The sequence below is a fragment of the Ictalurus furcatus genome, chromosome 26, assembly GCF_023375685.1.
Source record: "Ictalurus furcatus strain D&B chromosome 26, Billie_1.0, whole genome shotgun sequence".
NCBI lineage: Eukaryota > Metazoa > Chordata > Actinopteri > Siluriformes > Ictaluridae > Ictalurus > Ictalurus furcatus.
In genome coordinates, this window is record NC_071280.1 from 9,224,126 (window position 1) to 9,244,823 (window position 20,698).

The 20,698-nt window shown below is 43.6% G+C and overlaps 2 protein-coding genes across 2 annotated transcripts; one reads left to right on the top strand and one right to left on the bottom strand.

The window, feature by feature from the left end:
* Window positions 1-1,174: 1,174 nt before the first annotated feature.
* On the bottom strand, window positions 1,175-5,601 carry LOC128602398 (uncharacterized). The gene is made up of 3 exons (XM_053616164.1): window positions 4,350-5,601; window positions 2,423-4,292; window positions 1,175-2,350 (listed from the first exon to the last, which is right to left on the bottom strand). The coding sequence occupies exons 1-3, from the start codon at window positions 5,599-5,601 to the stop codon at window positions 1,237-1,239; spliced, it is 4,236 nt and encodes a 1,411-aa protein (XP_053472139.1). The 3' UTR covers window positions 1,175-1,236.
* Window positions 5,602-11,821: 6,220 nt separating this feature from the next.
* On the top strand, window positions 11,822-18,887 carry LOC128601928 (interferon-induced GTP-binding protein Mx3). Its single transcript, XM_053615375.1, has 13 exons — window positions 11,822-12,044; window positions 12,135-12,331; window positions 12,576-12,713; window positions 13,264-13,418; window positions 13,503-13,641; window positions 14,458-14,656; window positions 14,736-14,814; window positions 15,429-15,551; window positions 15,629-15,761; window positions 16,005-16,163; window positions 16,937-17,013; window positions 17,832-18,050; window positions 18,455-18,887. Exons 1-13 carry the CDS (start codon window positions 11,989-11,991, stop codon window positions 18,677-18,679), a joined length of 1,899 nt encoding a protein of 632 aa, XP_053471350.1. The 5' UTR covers window positions 11,822-11,988; the 3' UTR covers window positions 18,680-18,887.
* Window positions 18,888-20,698: the final 1,811 nt, after the last annotated feature.

Below are 20,698 nucleotides of genomic sequence, written 5' to 3' on the forward strand. Positions count from 1 at the left end.
GCTCCAATATACTGTGGCAGACAGCTAAAATAACAATGACCTGTCAAATCTAGATATCTATGTACCTGAATATACACTCACAGAGCACTTCATTAGGAACACTCAATTAATGCTGGATAGGGCCTCCCTTTGCTCTCAAAACAGCCTCAATACTACATCGCATGGATTCCACAAGATATTGGAAACATTCCTTTGAGATTCTGGTCCATGTTGACATGATCGCATCATGCAGTGCCTGCAGATTTTCAACAAAGGACACTGAACTCATCGTTATGTTCAAACCAGTTTGAGATGACTTTTACTTTGTGACACGATGCATTATCATGCAAGAAGTAGCCATTATAAGATGGCTAAATTGTGGCCATGAAGGGATGCACATGGTCAGCAACAATACTCAAAAAGGCTGTGGCGTTTATGCGATGATTTTTATTAACAAGCCCAAAGTGGCCAAGAAGACATTTCTCACACCATTACACCACATCCAGCCTCAGCAGAAATCACGAGTCATCAGACCAGGCTACATTTTTCCAGTCATCAGCTGTTCAGTTTTGATGAACCTATGCCCTCTGCAGCCTCAGCTTTCTGCTCAGCACAATTGTACAGTTTGTGGTTATCTGAATTACTGTAGCCTTTCTATAAGCTCAAACCAGCCCAGCCATTCTCCATTGATCTCTCTCATCAATAAGGTGTTTCTGTCTGCAGAACTGCCGATCACACCGTTTTTTTACTTTATTGCACCATTCTGAGTAAACTATAAACTCATGTGAGTCACAACTAGCAAGAGAGAACCAGAACTAAAATCATGCAGATGTCTATATTGTGTTATGTCAAAAGCAGGGCTGCAGACAAAATAATCTATTAAGGAGCCATTAGCTCCTATAAGAAAAAAAAAACATCCACAAATGATTTTTTAAGTGCCTGTGAGGAATTAGCCAGGGGAAGGGCGGCGTACAGACCCACAGGAGGCAGAAGAACGTTCACAAACGGTGGTTTATTGGTGCAAGGGTGAAGTGAGTGGGTTGTGAGGGGATGAGTGCGGGGCTTGTGGAGGCGTGACTGACGGTGTAGCCTACTCGTGGCGGGGGCGGGATTCCCGAGACGGGGGCGAGGGTTTTCCCGGGCCGGCGTCCTCCGTAGGTGGGACTCTCACCACCCGGCGATCTCGTCCGCGCTTGCACCTTTTGTGGGGAGAGAGAGAGCGAGAGAGAGAGAGAGAGATTAGCGTGGGGCGTGAGGTTACCGTCGTGCTCGGTGATTGCGAGTCGCTATGTCGCTGGAGAACACGCACGGAGTCCGTCTTGTCGCTACGGTCTTCTCTTCCCCCGTACGGCCGGAAGCGCGCCATTTTATCCTCCTCCGCCGTCGCCTGAGTGGTGGAATTTCTCCGTTCGGTCCGCCAATCGCTGGCCGGCGTTGCGTCAGTCCCGCCCCGCCACGGCGGTCCTTCCGGCTGGCGGAATGTTCGGCACGAAGCTGCCCACGTCGTGCCGGTGCGGCAGTTGGAGAAGGAGCGATTTCCTTCTTGTGTGCGCCGGCTCTCTGCCCGTCGCGACAGTACCCCCCCCTCAGCTCCGAGCCTACTGCCGCTCGGTGGTGGGCCCAGAGGGTGTCTCGTCGTGATAGCCCATCCGCGTTACCATGCTGGGCCCCCGCCCGGTGCTTAACCTGAAAGGAGAAGTCTTGTAAGGCGAGGAACCAGCGGGTTACCCGGGCGTTGGTGTCCTTCGCCTTGGCCATCCACTGCAGGGGGGCGTGGTCCGTTATGAGGACGAAGTGCCTGCCTGCCAAGTAGTATCTCAGCTCCTCGATGGCCCATTTTATCGCCAGTGCCTCCCGCTCGACCGCCGCATAGTTCCTCTCGGCCGGGGACAGCTTCCGGCTGATATAGAGGACCGGGTGTTCTTCCCCGTCGAAGGTCTGGGAGAGGACGGCGCCCAGCCCGGTCTCGGATGCATCAGTATACACGGTGAATGGGAGGTCAAAGTCCGGGTTGCGGAGTACCGGCGCGCTGGTGAGGGCCCCTTTTAGGGCCTGGAAGGCCCTTTCTGCGTCGGCTGTCCACCTGACCTGGTCTGGCTGGCCCTTCTTTGTAAGGTCTGAGAGGGGAGAGGCTACAGCAGAAAAATTAGGCACGAACCTGCGGTAGTAGCCCGCCAATCCCAAGAAGGCACGTACCTGCTTTTTCGATGTCGGACGCGGGTAGCCCTTCACAGCCTCGATCTTCTTTAGTTGGGGCTTCAGCATTCCCCGTCCGATGCGGTATCCCAGGTACTGGGCTTCCGTCAGCCCTAGGTGGCACTTCTTTGGGTTGGCGGTCAGGCCGGCCGCCCGGAGTGCTTTCAGGACCTCCCTGAGGTGGAACAGGTGGTCGGCCCAGGTGGAGGAGTGGATGACCACGTCGTCCAGGTAGGCCGCCGCAAACTGCCGGTGGGGCCGCAGGAGGATGTCCATTAGCCGCTGGAACGTGGCGGGCGCCCCGTGCAGCCCAAAGGGGAGAACCCGATACTGCCAGTGGCCGGTGGCCGTGCTAAAGGCCGTCTTGGGCCTTGCCTCTGGTGTGAGCGCCACTTGCCAGTAGCCTTTGGTGAGGTCCAGGGTCGATATGAATCGGGCTCTCCCCAGCCTCTCGACCAAGTCGTCCACTCTGGGGAGGGGGTAGCTGTCGAACTCTGACACCTGATTCAGCCTCCGGAAGTCGTTGCATAGCCTCATGCTCCCATCCGGCTTCGGCACGACGACGATGGGGCTGGACCAGGGGCTGCTGGACTCCTGCAGCATGCGACTGACTTCCTCCTCGATGGCCTGGCGTCGAGCCTCGGGGACACGGTAGGGCCTTTGTCTCACCACGACACCGGGAGGAGTCTTGATTTCATGCTGGACCAGCTGGGTCATCCCCGGGGTAGCCGAAAACACATCTGCGAACTGGTCGATCAGCTCGGTAAGCTCCTGTCTTTGGCCGGGGGTGAGGTCCTCCCCTAGGCCGACCAAGGTACCCTCGCCCCGGTCCGAGTCCTGAGCTGCGAACGCCGACACCACCAGGGCTGGTTCCACCCATTTTTTCAGCAGGTTTACATGGTATAGCTTCTCGTCCGTCCGCTTACCGGGCTGCTGCAGGCGGTAGTTGACCGGGCCCCGGCGCTCGAGGACGGTATATGGACCTTGCCACCGGGCGAGGAACTTGCAGGCGCTGCTGGGCACTAACAGGAGGACCCGATCCCCCGGCTGGAATTCCCGGGGCTGTGCGGGGCGGTTGTATACCTTCTTCTGCTCCTCCTGCGCCGCGTGCATGTGCTCCCGGACGATGGGGCCCACCCTGTCAATCCTTGCTTGCATGTCCTGCACGTACTCGACGACGGAGCGGAAGGGGGATGGTTGCTCCTCCCAGGCTTCGCGGGCCACATCCAACAATCCCCGCGGGCGCCGCCCGAACAGGAGCTCGAAGGGCGTGAAGCCCGTGGACGCCTGGGGGCATTCCTGAACGGCGAAAAGTACGTAGGGGAGGAGGAGGTCCCAGTTCCTTCCCTCCTCGTCCACCACCCGGCGCAGCATCCGCTTGAGGGTCTGATTGAACCTCTCGACCAGCCCGTCGGTTTGGGGGTGGTAGACTGACGTCCGGAGGTGCTTCACCTGCAACAGACGACACAAATCCGCCATTAGCTTCGAGACAAAAGGCGTACCTTGGTCGGTCAGAACGTCCTTGGGGATCCCCACTCGACTGAAGAGGAGTACCAGCTCCCTGGCGATGCTTTGCGAGGTGGCCTTGCGGAGCGGCACCGCCTCGGGGTACCGCGTGGCGTAGTCAACGAGGACCAGGATGTATTCATGGCCCCGGGCAGACTTGGGTAGGGGCCCCACGAGATCCATGCCCACTCGCTCAAACGGGACGCCGATAATGGGCAGGGGGATCAGGGGCGCCGGCGGGGGCCTCCGCGGGGCCGTGCGCTGGCACTGCGGGCACTGTTGGCAAAAGGCCCGGACCTCCGCATCCATCCCGGGCCACACGAAGCGGTCCCGCAGCTTCTCCAAGGTATTTCGGGCCCCCAGGTGGCCGCCGAGTGGATGGGTGTGGGCTAGGTGCAATAAGACGGCCGTCTTGGGTCGGGGCACCACCAGTAGGTCCACCTGCTCCCCGCGGCGGCAGGCCCGTTGGTAGAGGAGCCCCCCTCGGACGAGGAAGTACGATGTGGGGAGCCTCAGATCTGGACTCTGGTCGACCCCCTCTATCACCCGTACCTGAGCCCAGCAGTGCTTCAGCCGGTCGTCCTCCTTCTGCTCCTGGCCGAACTTCCCCTCTCAGTTCACCTGGGGAAAGATAGATGACAGAGGGTTAGTAGCTTGGGGGGTCTTACCTTCCGTGGTGGCCTCTCCGTCGTCCTGGGCTAGGTAGGCCGGCCGGGCCGGGGTCCCCTTCGTACGTCGCCGCAATCTCCGGGGCTCGGCTCTCGGTACCACCAGGAGTCCTGGCCAGTCTCGTCCCAGGAGGAGGGGCACGGGGAGTTCGGGGACGATTCCGACCTGGAGGGGCCAGGTGCCGGCTTCGCCCCGGATCTGGACCTCGGCTGAGGGGACTTCCCGGGTGTCCCCATGGACACAGGTCACGGTGAGCGTCCCCCTTGGGTGGCGCTCCTCAGGCAGGATGGAGGTCCGGGCGAGGGTCACCGTGCTCCCGGTGTCCAGCAGGGCAGTTACCGGTCTCCCTTCGACCCACACCGTCAAGGAGGGTGCCTCCGGCGGTTGCTGCTGATGGAGGGCGCAACCTGCCAGCCATGGTTTTGAAAGCAGCCGGGCGGCTTCCCTCTCCGGCTCTGTAGGCATGGGCTCGTCTCGGGGGTGTTCACAAGTGGGCGCCCTCTGGGGGTTCCTCCAGGTGCGGGGCCGGGTCTGGCGGTCGGACCGGGGGCCCGGGGCACCGGGGGGCCGATCGAGGTGCTGTTGCTCCCCGGGGTCGAGCTCCAGGGTGGCCAAGGTTCGCTCCAGGACAGTTAGGAGTTCCTGGGGCGTAGTTGGGGCGTGTGCCCCCACGGCCTGTCTCTCTGCCCGGGGTAGCGCCCTCAGGAAACGGTCGACCGCCACTTTCTCCGCCACCTCTGAGGCGGTATGCCGATCCGGCCGGAGCCATCGTTTGGTGGTCCGGATGAGGGCGTTCATCTGGTAACGTGGTCGGGCCCCTGGTCGATAAACCCAGCGATGGAATTCAGCAGCAGCCTGGCCAGGGGTTCGGCCACACCATGCCAGGACTCCCTCCTTCATCGCCAGGTAGTCCGCGGCCTCCTCCGGCTCGAGGGCATAGTAGGCTGTTCGGGCCTCTCCCGTGAGCAGTGGACCAAGGGCGCGTGGCCAGTCGTCACGGTCCCACCCCTCTCGGCGGGCGATACTCTCAGAGGCTTCGAAGTACGCCTCGAGGTCCTCTTCGGGGCCGAGGGGGGGTAGTAGGCGGCGGGTCTCGCTTCTTGCGTCGGGGAGAGGCACGGAGGCGGCGGGGGTCTCAGTCCTCATGGCGATCAGTGTCTGTGTGGCGACCTGAAGGCTCTCGGCGAGCTGCTGCGTCACAGCGTGCTGCTGGAGGCTTGTCTCCAGCAGGTGTTGCAGGGCATGGTCCATTTTGGGGGGTTTGGTATTTATTTAAAATTTTTTTTTTTTTTAAATTTATTTTAAATTTATTTATTTTTCTCTCTCTCTTTTTTTTTCTTTTTTTTTATTTATTTATTTATTTATTTTTAAACGTTTGTGGTAGGCGAGTCTGTACTATGCCCGCATCCTCCACCAGTGTGAGGAATTAGCCCGGGGAAGGGCGGCGTACAGACCCACAGGAGGCAGAAGAACGTTCACAAACGGTGGTTTATTGGTGCAAGGGTGAAGTGAGTGGGTTGTGAGGGGATGAGTGCGGGGCTTGTGGAGGCGTGACTGACGGTGTAGCCTACTCGTGGCGGGGGCGGGATTCCCGAGACGGGGGCGAGGGTTTTCCCGGGCCGACGTCCTCCGTAGGTGGGACTCTCACCACCCGGCGATCTCGTCCGCGCTTGCACCTTTTGTGGGGAGAGAGAGAGCGAGAGAGAGAGAGAGAGATTAGCGTGGGGCGTGAGGTTACCGTCGTGCTCGGTGATTGCGAGTCGCTATGTCGCTGGAGAACACGCACGGAGTCCGTCTTGTCGCTACGGTCTTCTCTTCCCCCGTACGGCCGGAAGCGCGCCATTTTATCCTCCTCCGCCGTCGCCTGAGTGGTGGAATTTCTCCGTTGGGTCCGCCAATCGCTGGCCGGCGTCGCGTCAGTCCCGCCCCGCCACGGCGGTCCTTCCGGCTGGCGGAATGTTCGGCACGAAGCTGCCCACGTCGTGCCGGTGCGGCAGTTGGAGAAGGAGCGATTTCCTTCTTGTGTGCGCCGGCTCTCTGCCCGTCGCGACAGTGCCACATAAGACTGAACTTATGTTTAAAATTTTTAAAACACTTACTTTCAGTTATGTTATGTGTGTTCTGTATGTCTGGCCTCCTTTTACAGCATCAGCATTTCCATCCAAGTTCCCTTAAAGTGGGAACAGAAAGTCATGTAGTTCACATGCACGAGACACTGCTTGTACCTATGGTGGTTTTTATGGAGCGCTCTGCGATTACAGAGTCATGAACTTTTTAAGCTTTTGACTATCGCCCTGTTTTCTCACAGTCTCTTTTGAAATGGTTCTTTCCGGTAATGAAATCTGCTTTCCCTGCTATTTCTCTGCCCGCTTTGGAACAAAAGTCACAAAACATTTTCTGTGTGCGATGATCATACCTGAGCCACGCAAACTCTTGAATCCAAGTCTTAAAATGCCTTTCTGCACTTTTACTTGGGCGTTCATTGATTTTCTATCTCTCTCATGCTGGCACAACTGGAGCCTGCTTTTTTATTAGCAGTTGTGCCATCAGCATTGGGGCTCGACAGAGATGAGGATTGTTATGAAAAAATCTGATATTTTTCATTTTGACTTGTCTTTTTGATGCAGAAAGCTGATCCTCACTTTCCCTGTGTGTATTTTGGCCCTCTGGATGAATTTTAACTCTTTTTTCGACATGAAACTTTCATGCACAGCATCTCATATTATTACATCAACACAACAAATTATGTGACAGGCTTCTCCTCACAGAAGATTAAAAGCAATTAAAAAGACATTACATGCAAATTCAAAACATTTAATTTCTTTGGTTTGAAATGAAAAAAATTGTCATCCTGATACCTGAAATCTGATTGCTTTGTTTTTTGACATTACTGTAACAGATTCCAGTTTTTTGTATCTGGATTACGTAACGAAGTTACGTGTATTCTGTTACTCCCCAAGCCTGCCAGATTGTGAATGACTAGACTATTGGGTCAGAGTATCTCCAAAATGTTATGTTAGTATAAAGAACTTCAAAAGATTTAAATTTATATCCAGATTTTTGTGTAATGGCAAGAGTATTGTTATAAATAACAATATTTATAAATAACAATGACATCTCCTCTTCTGCCAGTTAGACGAGTGTGGTGTATATACAGTAACTGTAATCTGGGATCTGAGATGTGTAACTTTGTTTAGTGCTACATACTAATTTGGCCTAATAATTCACTGACTTAAAGCCAGTCATCTGCAGACAAGTTAAAGTTTTGCATTTTGTTCATCGTACCCTATCTCTTCATGCATTCAGAGGGTGGGACCCACTTTGAAACGGTGACAATAATTGGTTTCACAACAGGTGAGTGACAGTTCATCTGTATCCAATGAACAAACAGCCGAGTATTTTGATGCCCATCTTGAATGGTGGACTAGCGTGTCGGGATGTCATGGTTATGGAGGCCCCGCCTCCAAGCCCGAGGCCCTGGACAGTTGCCTACCCTGCCTACATGTATATGGGGGTATTGCAGAAAGCAAGGTTAACTTACCACAACGTAAACCCTGAACTCTAGGTCAATTAACCCGAACATTATTACATACTTGGGGTATTCCAGGTCCAGCACATCTGTGAGAGGTGAGTTCAATCAACCTCCTATTGGTAACTCAGGCTGTGTCTGAATATCCTTAACACCCTACTATATAGTCGAAAAGCAGTATGCCAAAGGAGTAGTAGATCCAAATTCTCAATATTCATAAAACTGTAGGCGAGAACTACCCAGATGACCTACTGCTTCCACCAAGATTCTGCAGTATGGAAATAATGGACGCTGTGCTGTCCCATAAGGCAACTGGACTGGTGTGAAAGTCCTGTCAGTATGTCAGTAAAGAAAGCACCATACTTTGTAAGAGACACTTTTCAGACAAAACACACAATGAAGGCTGCTGGTTTTTACTGCAAAAATAAGAAGCAAGTGCGACAACCAAATCTCCAGAAGAACTGTTACTGGTTCTGTAAGATGCTCGATAAAACCTACCAGCTCATTTATTTATAAAACTGCACAAAGTGTACCTGAGACTACTCATTTTTTAACGCAAAGGGTCATCAAACTAAATAGTGACTTTGATTCATTTATTACTGTTTATTACTGCACTTTATAGTATTTTTTTAAAATGTAGAAACAATTAATTTCTTTATTTTTGAAGACATCTTTGCTGTACAGCATTTCTTTCCATGTGCCTAAGACATTTGCACAGTACTGTATGATAATAGTAAGTGAAATTATCTGGATTTGTTTATCGCTATAAAACATTAGCTATCACATTTTAATTATATACCTGAAATAAAACTAAATAAATACGTTTTCACCCAGAAGATGGTTGACTTCGAGGCAGGAGTACGAGTCTGTGTATTTATATACTGGAGAGAATGTGACCTGTCCCAACAATTGTGCTGTGTTCAACATCAGTAAGTTAACCTCTAAGAAATATTATCTATTATACGGTAAGTGGCAAAAAAGCTAATGGTGTTTCTTAGGGACACCATTTGATTCTTATTCCATCCATCCATCTTCTATACCGCTTTATCCTTTTCAGGGTCACAGGGAAACCTGGAGCCTATCCCAGGGAGCTTGATTCTTATTTGTTCGTGATAATTTTATGTAATCTAAAATAAAGAAAAAGACTGGAAACTGTGTCACTGTTAGTTTTCTCATACTTTATATTTAGCTAATTTACTTTTTGTTTCAGTTTCACTTGCATCCTAACAATGGATGAATTCTATTATCAATAAATCTAACTTTTCCTTCTGTAACTTTTCCCAACAGATTGTCTACCAGTGTTTGGCAGAGTTCGTTCCCATGTTGATCCTGCTGGTTATGCATAAAGAAGCATATGAATCCATTGACCTGTGTCATGGACCTGTGATATAACAAACTACTCAGTGAAGACGAAAGAGGACGTGATAATTTTATGTAATCTAAAATAAAGAAAAAGACTGGAAACTGTGTCACTGTTAGTTTTCTCATACTTTATATTTAGCTAATTTACTTTTTGTTTCAGTTTCACTTGCATCCTAACAATGGATGAATTCTATTATCAATAAATCTAACTTTTCCTTCTGTAACTTTTCCCAACAGATTGTCTACCAGTGTTTGGCAGAGTTCGTTCCCATGTTGATCCTGCTGGTTATGCATAAAGAAGCATATGAATCCATTGACCTGTGTCATGGACCTGTGATATAACAAACTACTCAGTGAAGACGAAAGAGGACGTGATAATTTTATGTAATCTAAAATAAAGAAAAAGACTGGAAACTGTGTCACTGTTAGTTTTCTCATACTTTATATTTAGCTAATTTACTTTTTGTTTCAGTTTCACTTGCATCCTAACAATGGATGAATTCTATTATCAATAAATCTAACTTTTCCTTCTGTAACTTTTCCCAACAGATTGTCTACCAGTGTTTGGCAGAGTTCGTTCCCATGTTGATCCTGCTGGTTATGTATAAAGAAGCATATGAATCCATTGACCTGTGTCATGGACCTGTGATATAACAAACTACTCAGTGAAGACGAAAGAGGACACATCAGCACAACTATGAACGACTATGGCTGGCCCAGGAGAGGATCAGCATTAACCTCTGAAATTGTATGTTTAAATCTATGGGATTTTGAAAAATATATTAATTAATCTGTAGGTATGCATTTTATTAATATTAATAAATGATTTAAAGTGGTTATGTTTTGATTCAGGGTGGCATGTCACATAACCACTTTTGACTAATGTCATGGACGCTGAAGAAATGAGGCATCTGTTTTAAGTGGAGAATAAAAGCTTACTTTTCTGTTCAGTCATCTTTTAACATTCTGTTGTTACCTCAGTACCAGATCAGACAAGCAAGGGTAAATGAAATGTAAAAAAAAAAAAAAAAATGAATGTCTGTGAAAACTTGAGCTGCTTTCAGGTCAATAATTTTCATTAATGCACGTGATTGGCTGCAAAGAACAAAAACAAACGAAAATTTGCCAGAGAAGACATGATGGCTCATGTTTAAAACACTAGACTCACTGAACCACAGCCAGTTTTTATGAGTCATGATTGAACCCTGACCAGAATAAAGCAGTTGCAGAAGAATGAGTGTCAGTGACATAATACTGTTATAATACTGTAACGTGGTTGGGAATTCTAATCAAATAAGAAAATAAGATATACAAGGAATTCTTATGATTCATATTTTCATTAATACATTATTACTGTCACAATTTTACATCTCTACCAACTGAGCCAAACACATAACACGAATTCCATGTTGGAAAATCTTAGTCATATTCTGTCTTTGGTCAAATTGAAGTCAGGAATAATGTGCCCGCATAGTGGAAATAGTCTGAGGCACACCATGGGAGAGAGCTGATAACATTTAGTGATTACACTTAATAAACAACCTCAGACTACCAGCTGTAGAGACTCTGAAGTCTGTTAGAGGTAATGTCAGATTTTATCCATACATACACACAATGCCTTGTAAATGTACTTTTCCCCCATTTTGTAGTGTTACAACCTTGAACCTATAAATACATTTCCTAACTCAGAACTGGTTGGTGGGTGCTGACAGACCAATTCTTTACCAATTCACTGCTTCATGGAAATGGTAGAGCTCATGGAATGTTCATACACTTTCTACCAGTTTCAAAACCTGTTTCTACTATAGGTTACAAAATTCTGAGTTCACCACCAAGAGCTGTACTCCAACATTTTACAAGCTGAAACTTATTATTAATTATACCACAATACTAAATTCTCCAATCTGATTGGTCAGAAGGTGTTGATTCATTTTCTCTAACAGCTGACAGTAGTGCTGCCTGTAATACACATCACAGGTTTATATTAATGCAGGCACTTTAATATGCATTTGTGTCTATAGCTCAACTTACACTGGGACTTGTATGACAGACACTGAGCAAAAATGTGCTGATGTGGTGAAATTTTCTGAGGAGACGTTCATTTAGCATATTTTGTGTCTCTTGCACTTTATGTCAGTCAGTCAGATGGAAAACAGTAACTTTAAGTTTCCTAAAACAGGGAAATCTTCAGGACAGGGGGAGTTGTTGTTTCTCTGTAATATAATTATCTTGTTCATTTCAAGAGAAAGAAAAAAGAGAGACTGGTGTGGGAACAACTATTTATAATGTTATAGCTGTTATAATGCGATAACAGGAACTAGCTTGTTAGTGTGGTTACAAAAGAAATAAATCCTTTGGGACATTCTGTTACTGGAAAATCATCAACTGCAGTGATAACAGTAATGACACACAATAGAGAGGCCTAAATAAAACTTGGAAAGTCCAAACAGGACATATTGGAAAATCCAGATGTTCAGATGTTTCACTTTTGGTTTCTTAACTTACTGCACAAATGTGGGCGTTTTTTATTACAATTCTCCATCCACATCCACATTAGAGGTATGGCTTATGACTTCTGGGTGTGTTTACATATATAGAGCCTTTGCAAAATCAAGTTGCTGTACACAGCTAGGTAAGTAAAATACCTTCATTTCTATGTTGTGAAAGTACTAAAAGTTATTATTTCTACTTGTAAAAAGCATTAAAGGAAAGTTACAATATCTATACATATGGAATTTGTTTCCTAGATGATGGAGAGTGAACAAGGAAGCTATGAAGACATTGCTTATACTGGGGAAAAGAGGTCAGTGTGAATTTAATGTGATCAAGCAGTCATCAACTTGTGTGATTGTCACACTGTTTATAAAACTTGATGCCTTTTACTTATCCACAGTAAACCAATGGAAGGGGTTTTCCATAGCCATTTAGAGGAGAGGGTCCGTCCTTATGTTGATCTGATTGACTATTTGAGACTGATTGGAATTGAAGAAGATTTGGCTTTGCCAACTATAGCTGTAATTGGAGATCAGAGTTCTGGAAAAAGCTCTGTGTTGGAAGCATTATCTGGAGTGCCATTGCCCAGAGGAAGTGGTGGGTTGTTTCTCGTTTCTCTTACAGAGTAATAAATATATTACATTACATATATTACTACTTTTGATTTGTTATCACATTTGATTTGTTACATTTTTCTAGGATTTGACAGTTTTAAAAAAATCAAGCCACAACATTCTCACTTCTTTTTTTACACACAAGCACTTTGGGTGAAATTTGTCTGTTTGACATTAGGAGAAGTAGGAAACAAAAGCTGATGTATAATGTGCTTTTTCAACTTTAGGTATTGTGACAAGATGTCCACTGGAGTTAAAGCTGAGGAAGATTAAATGTGGTGTTCAATGGCAAGCCGTAATATCTTACAACAAACAATTCATTGAGTTTGATGACCCATCACTGGTTGAGGGCTACGTTGGAGCAGGTTGGTAAAATTACTGGGAATAATAAAATAAAGAGCTGAAGACAAACAGCTAAGATTCCTTTCTTATGGTTCTGAAAGAGGAACCTTGCTGTCAGGATCTGCTTTAGAATTTCTATCTAGTGGTGTGCTTTAAGAAAGATTTCTACATTGAATTAAAAAAAATCTATTAGCCATCAGTTTTTAACCCTCCTATTATGTTGGGAAAAAAAAGTTACATCCATTATGTTATGGGTCAAAATGACTTCCACAGATATACACAAAAACAGCAAAGAACAGCTTAAAACATTAAACCTTTACTATGGCTTGTCCGAGACAAGACATAAGAAGAAATATTTGCATATAAGTTCATGACCCTAAATGAGGAACGTCAAAAAATTTCAGAGAAATATAGAGATTAACCAGTATTTCAGACATCTTAAATGTGTCAATGGGTCCAATTGACCTATAACATAATAGGAGGTTAACCTATCACTTTCTATGAAGCTCATGATCATAAATCATTTGAACTACATGTATAATTCTTTTAATACTATTTACATCTCTCTAACAGCCCAGAATGAGCTGGCTGGAGAAGGTGTTGGGATTTGTGATGAACTCATCACTCTGGAGATCATGGCTCCTGATGTGTGTGACCTCACACTGATCGATCTCCCTGGGATTACCCGAGTTCCTGTGAAAGGTCAACCGGAGGACATCGGACATCAGGTTAGTGTAAACTGTGATTTGACCCTTTTTTCTAACCATATTAAGGATATTGAATGTAACTTTGCTTGTTTATTTTTTGTCTAGATCAAAAATCTCATACGGAAATATATAGAGAAGGACCAAACTATAAATTTGGTAGTGGTTCCATGTAATGTTGACATAGCAACAACAGAAGCTCTGAAAATGGCACAGGAAGTGGATCCTGAAGGAAAAAGGACATTGGGTAAAGTTTCAACCAAGCTACTTAACAAAAACAGCAACATTATTATGCTTATTATTATTATTATTATTATTATTATTATTATTATTATTATTATTGGTGTTGTTGTTGTTGTTGATGATAATAATAATAATAATAATAATAATAATAATAATGTAGCTATAATTATTATACTTCTATGTGGGCCCATAGAATGCTTTGTGCACTAAAATTTGGCACACTTATAGAGGATAGAGAATCTCAGCCATAGCAAAAATGTTTACAATATATCATTCTGCCAAGCAGCATTGTAGTAATGTGAGTGCACTTTCCTCTAATCATTCGGGTCATGGTTAGTTCAACAGATACCATGATGGTAATTTCCACTCTATTGCGACCTCTAGGGGCACTATACTTCATAAATTAGCAAAAGTAGTAAAAGTCTTCATGATGTAACTTGAGTGTTCTTGAGTTTTGGTTTACAAATCAGGAAGTCGACCATTTTGAATGTTAAGAAAAACTGTTGTTTTGGGTTTTTTTTTGCTTCTTCACCTAGAAACTTTGTCTAATCCTTGTGAAATTTTAACCATTGCATTCTAAAAAATATGGATTTTTGATATTCAGCATGCTTAGTCTGTAACAAATTTGATTGCAAAGTCACCAGACAGGAAGTGAGGCCATATCTAAACAACGAGTTGACATAAATCCATTAGATTTAGCATAACTCTTTAAAACAAGCGAGAATGGTCCAAATTGCAGCTATATTATTATTATTATTATTATTATTATTGTTGTTGTTGTTGTTGTTGTTGTTGTTATACCTTTTTTTCATTCTAACAGCTATTCTCACAAAGCCAGACCTTGTAGACAGAGGAACAGAGAAAAACATCTTGGCTATAGTCCGAAATCAGGTCATTCCCTTAAGCAAAGGATATGTCATCGTTAAGTGCCGTGGCCAAAAGCAAATTGATGATAAAATCTCTCTGTCTGAGGCCACTCGAGTAGAGAAGGAATTCTTCAGACGTCATGAATTCTTCAAGTATGAAGAACTTGTTAATTTTTTGACATTTGACCCACTTATAATAACTGGGAATTTACGGTAATTTTTTTATTTCGAGTTGCCTGTTGTACGAGGAGAAAGCAACTATTCAGTGTCTTGCAAGCAAACTGACTCAAGACCTGGTTGATCACATCAAAGTATGTTACAGCTCTTTTTACACTTTTTTTACACTGTTCCTTATTATTGTGTTTTAATGTAAGGTAGAACAGTTTGCCAATATATGCAGAAAATCAGTAAAGGCAGTCATGAATGATTGAGTACTACAGAGGGCTACTAGATGACACAAAAGCAATCCCCACTGACAGCTGGTCATTATATTAGATGGTAGGGTTAAAATATAACATCTATAGCTAGAATAACAGAGTAACTAATTTACCTTATTCATGTTCCTTACACCTGTGACTGTTCACATGCGCCATCTAAAATCACTGCTGAAATGTTATGGATATGTCAGTGAAACTGACTGAAAAATATAAGCCCAAATGAAGCTCAACTGCAGGAGATGTTTCACTCTGTGTAATCATCTGATAGACATGAACACATGACATTACATGACTCTACAGTCTGAGCTAAAAAAGAATTTTGTGGAAAAATGCAGACCTGGAAACACGAAGGTTACATGATGACTGCAATGGGCATACTTGTCAAAGGCTGTGTGAGAAACTATTAGCTCAGCAATTGTAGTTTTTCTGATCTAATTTTGCTGTTTGTTTATGTTTTTTTTTGTTGTTTTTTTTTTTTTTTTTTTTAGAAATCGTTACCTCTGATCTCAGAGGAGATCAAGAAGCAGCTGTGGAGCTTGAGAAAAGAGCTAAGTCAGTGTGAAGCTGGTCCACCACTGGACCCACAGAAGAGGAAGATCTTTTTTATTGATGTGTGTAATTTTTTTTTTTAATCCAGAGCCTTATATTAGCCTGGCTATATCTTGTTCATGGTTGCTTGTTCTTTCAGACCTTGACAAAATTTAATGATAAGATCAACCGCTTGGCATCTGGGGAAGTGGTCAGCAATGACAACTTGTTTGTAATGCTTCGGTCTGAATTCAAAAAGTGGAAAGATCATCTTGACAACACAAAGGCATCATGTGAGTACACAGTCCTCATATGCAGAAGCCATGCCAAATCATTTTAGTAATTTTCAAGTGTCAAAATATATTTTCTAAAAAAGCACAAACTATGGCATTGAGGAGCAAGTACTTCTAATAGACTTTGGCTAGTATTGGTCTAGAGCAGCTAAAATAACCTTGTGGAAACTCTACTTAAATGATGCCTATTGATGGGAACTGATGGGGAAGTTGATTTTTGGTCAAATTTTAAACCCAATGCAGTCCACAAAACAGTCCAGGAAGTGGTGAGTGAATATGACCTGAAGCACAGAGGACATGAACTGCCTGGTTTCAGTAACTACAAGGTGTTTGAGATGGTGGTGCAGAAGCTTGTGATCCAGCTAACAGGACCAGCTATTGAGACACTCAGGGTCATCAGAGGTAGGTTTCCACCACTTAACCTTCACGACTTTCATTCATTAACTTTCCATCAGTTTAGATTTTATGTTCATTTGGTTTGCTGGATTACAACCTTCATCAGCCCAGTAATGGCTCACAGCCCATTATTTTTGACACCACTGATGAATGCAATCCTTTTCTTCTAAGTTTATAAGGTCTCAGATTCCAGTTTAAATGAACCAGGCAATTCGCACTTGACTAATGTACAGTATACTGGAGCAAGAGCTTTCAAGGACAAGTTTGGGAATAGGAATATCTCATTTAGACCAAATAATATTTACAATATTATGTGTACCATCACACATAGGACATATATAGACATCTATGATACGTACAAAAAGATTCAATAATTATATATGTATTGTACTTCTGATCAGCTCTAAAAATGTGTGGCAAGATGACATCAGATCAGACAGTTCCTATTTATAGAAATTTACCACAATGGTGCATAAGGAATAAAACACTGGGAAGTGTTATTATAGGAGAATAACCAACATTGGGATGGTGAGATGTGGCATGATGCAAAGCAGAGCTACTGTTACCACCACTGAGGTTAAGTCTATCAATAACAGCACAACCAAAAGTGTTTTATTACTATTATATCATAGCAATTTGTCTCACCAGCCTCTCTTTTTTTATCTCTTGAAGTGAATAAGGAACAAATGCCACATGTTGTATAATGCCTTTTAAAGACCACAAGAAAACAAAGCATTGGTGAATGTAGTTATATATTGTAATAATCTTGTGTGTTTCAGACACCATTCAGAAAGAGTTTTCAGATGTATCCAAAACCTGCTTCCTCAACTACCCTTTCCTCCAGTGTGTTGCTACGGTAAATATAATTTTTAAGTTATAAAGCATTTGTATCCTGAAAGTGTGAAATATTTCTGAAACAGTTCAGTCCAATCATAGTGAAGCTCTGTAATCACATACAGTCCGGTCCATAAGTATTTGGACAGTGACAATGTTTGTAATTACAAACAGTGGATTTGAAATGAAGTAATCAAGGTGTGACTGAAGTGTAGACTTTCAGCTTTAATTGCTTTAACTGTTTAGGAATTACAGCCAGTTTTGCAGTCCCTCCATTTTCACAGGCTCACAAGTAATTGTACAAACTAACAATTAAAAATATTAGGATTATGCTTAATACTTGGAAGCAAACCCTTTGCAGTCAATGACTGCCTGAAGTCTGGAACCAGTGGACATCACCAAAGGGAGTTTCCTCCCTTGAGATGCTTTGTCAGGTCTTTACTGCAGCTGCCTTCAGTTGCTGCTTGTTTATCGGTCTTTCTTCCTTCAGTTTTGTCTTTAGTAAATGAAAAGCATGCTCAGTTGAGTTGATGTCATTGAACATTTAAGAACATTTATTTTCTTTGCCTTAAGAAGATCTTGGGTTGCTATCGTGGTACGTTTTGAGGTCATTATGCATCTGTACTGTGAAGCGCCGTCCTATCAGTTTTGCAGCATTTGACTGAATCTGAGTAGAAGGTATAGCTCTAAACACTTCAGAATTCATCCTCCTACGTCTATCAGCAGTCAGATCAATAAACACCAGTGACCCATTTCCATTTGAAAAATATGAAAAATTATGAAATTGTATCACTGTCCAAATATTTATGGACCTGACTGTACTTACAATTAATATCCCAGAACAAGATCGACAACATTCAGTCAAAGCAGGAAGCCAAGGTGGAGCAGAGGATCATGGAGCAGTTTGAGATGGAGCAACTGGTCTATACTCAAGATGGCATCTACTTCAAGACCTTGAATGCGACTCACTCTGCTGAGGGACAAAATGCTTCAGAAGACAACTTTGCTGGGTTTGACAACAGAAACAAATATCCTGTTATGCTGCAGGCGTATTACGAGGTATATTTTAGCAGTTGAGCGGTTAATGATCTATATGCACAAATCCAAAAGTACATTTGGCTTCATTCATAATTATTATTATAGATATATTTAAACAGTAGAGCATGTATAATACTCAGATCAAATATATTGCCTGAAAACATTCTGTTCTTAAGATAGTTTTAATTATTAAAAATTAGTTCTCATAAATACTTACTGTATTAATATTATTTTGAACTACATTGCTTTCTATCTCCTAATGTAGACTTTTGCCTCTGGAATTTGATGCTATGCATCATTGTGGCCAACACTAATCTACAAAATGTTTAATGTTTTACAAGAGATGAGAAAAATACACATCCATTAAACATTTAAGTTATAACCTGGAAATTTTGAGTTATAGAGATTTTTCCCTCTCCTGACAGATCGTGGTGCAGCGCTTGGCTGACCAGGTGCCCATGCTGATCCGATACTTCATGCTGAAGGAATCTGCTCAGCTGCTGTGCAGTGAGATGCTGGGATTAATGGACGGTGCCAACGTGGCCGATGCCTTGCGTGAAGAGTCGGATGTCAGCAGACGCCGCATTGACATGCAGAACCGCACGGACCGTCTTACCCTTGCTCAAGACAAACTCAGCAACTTTGTTTAAAGCAACGGGTTACTTTGTAAAACTATATAGCAGGGTTTTACATCCTTTCTAGTTTAACACCTGAATCAATCTATCAGCTAATTACATTTGACCACTGACATCACTGATCTACTCAAACAGCTTTTATATTTCACAGAAGAGCATTATAATTTAGCAGTTCATAATGTATGCAATCTGTTTTTTGGACAATAAACCATGTTTTATCTTGTTCATGTCAGGCTTATTAGAAATATGAGCATTTGCATCAGACTTCAGGAAGCATGACATGTTTGATAACCTACACAAGACAATGTGGCGTTTGTAGTTGATACTTTCACATTTAGCCTAGGTGGATGACCACCTAAATAACCAGATTAAAGTAAACACACACCATTACACTACGTCCACCAGCCTGATCTGTTGACACAAGGTGGGTTGAGTATTGGGTAACAGGAATTGATGCTGTTGGTGCCAAATTCTGACCATACAATCTGTGTGCCTCAGCAGAAACTGAGATTCATCAGACCAGGCAATGTTTTTCCAGTCTTCAACTGTCCAGTTTTGGCAAGCCTGTGCCCACTGCAGCCTCAGCGTTCTGTCCTTGGCTAACAAAAGTGAAACCTGAAATTTTTCTTTATTGCACCATTCTGCATTATAGTCTAGAGATCTCAGATCAGCAGTTATATGAAAGTATTGAAACAGCAAGGCCAATTCTATTGTTTTCATTATAGACTGAAGACATTCAGGTTTGAGATCAAAAGATGAATATGAGACAATAGATTAGAATTTCAGCCTAATTTCCTAAATTAAGGAATGAGTCTAAAGGGAGAAACCTCAAAAACAAACCACTGAAAGAGGCTGCGGTAAAAGCCTGGTAAAGCATCATAAAAGAAAAAACCAACAGTCTGGTGATGTCAGTAAGTCACAGGCTGGATACAGTTATTGCAAGCAAGGGATATGCAACCAAATATTCAGTGTTATTTACTTCGACAATCTGTTCCTATATTTCTGTTCACCTAAAAATTGGATGGTCTGCCATCAAAGGTGCCATGTTTTAAGTTGTTCAACACATATTGATGTAAATATCAGGAAATGAATGCTGAAATTCTGATCTATCGTCTCGTTCATCTTTTGATCTCAAACCTAAATGTCTTCAGTGTATAGAAAAACTAGTTCCAATACCTTCAGAAGGGACAGTAGAAATACTCAAACCAGCCCATCTGGCACCAGCAATCAGTGCAAGAATGAATAGCTTTACAGGTGTTCCTACTGCTGAGTGAGTATATGCAAGATGGTTATTCATATACTTGCTGGATAGTTTGTCTTAATTACAGATAGGACAGTCACAATAATTACTTTATTGACTTATTGTATAAAATATAGACATGACCATGATAATTTCTTTGACATCAATATTGCCCTTGGTGTCTAACATGCATATTTGTTTACATAAGAACGGATGTCACTATGTCATGATCAGAGAGTAGAAATGGATGAAAATCCAGTTTGAGTATTTTATTTGAGGCAAATGGATAAATCCAAATCATGACCCAAAATCATTAAACAGAACATGCATGCATACAGGTCAGGCAATCAGAAAAAGCAGGGATAATCAAAAATACACAAACTGGCTGTCTAATTAAAATCCAAATATCAAATATTCTGAGAATTTAAGATAAAAATGCAGATTTTAATGTAAAATAAAAAATTTTAAAAAACTGCATTCAAATTTAATGTGTAGCAAACACTGATTTTAATTAAAACATTGTTGAAAAAGTGACAAGATATTAACAATTCAGTTTTTTGAAGAAGAAAAATCTAGAAAGAATAGTTTGTTTCATATACTCCAGCTGTAGACAATATGCAATAGCCATCTCCCTGCAGTTCTCACCTGGTTTCCCACTGAAGCTAAGTAGGGTCGAGCCTGGCTAGTAATGGGATGAGACATCATGGGGAAAACTAAAGGTTGCTGCTGGAAGTGGTATTAGCGATACCAGCAGGGGGCGCTCACACTGTAGTCTGTGTGGGGCCTAATGCCCC

Coding starts and splice junctions, on each gene's coding strand:
- LOC128601928 (XM_053615375.1), top strand. CDS start 11,989: ATGATGGAGAGTGAACAAGGAAGCTATGAAGACATTGCTTATACTGGG. Junction 13,642..14,457: donor TGAAGGAAAAAGGACATTGG/GTAAAGTTTCAA, acceptor TCATTCTAACAG/CTATTCTCACAAAGCCAGAC. Junction 18,051..18,454: donor TGCTGCAGGCGTATTACGAG/GTATATTTTAGC, acceptor CTCTCCTGACAG/ATCGTGGTGCAGCGCTTGGC.
- LOC128602398 (XM_053616164.1), bottom strand. CDS start 5,601: ATGGACCATGCCCTGCAACACCTGCTGGAGACAAGCCTCCAGCAGCAC. Junction 4,293..4,349: donor CGGAGAGGCCACCACGGAAG/GTAAGACCCCCC, acceptor AGGTGAACTGAG/AGGGGAAGTTCGGCCAGGAG. Junction 2,351..2,422: donor CTCCTGCGGCCCCACCGGCA/GTTTGCGGCGGC, acceptor GTTCCACCTCAG/GGAGGTCCTGAAAGCACTCC.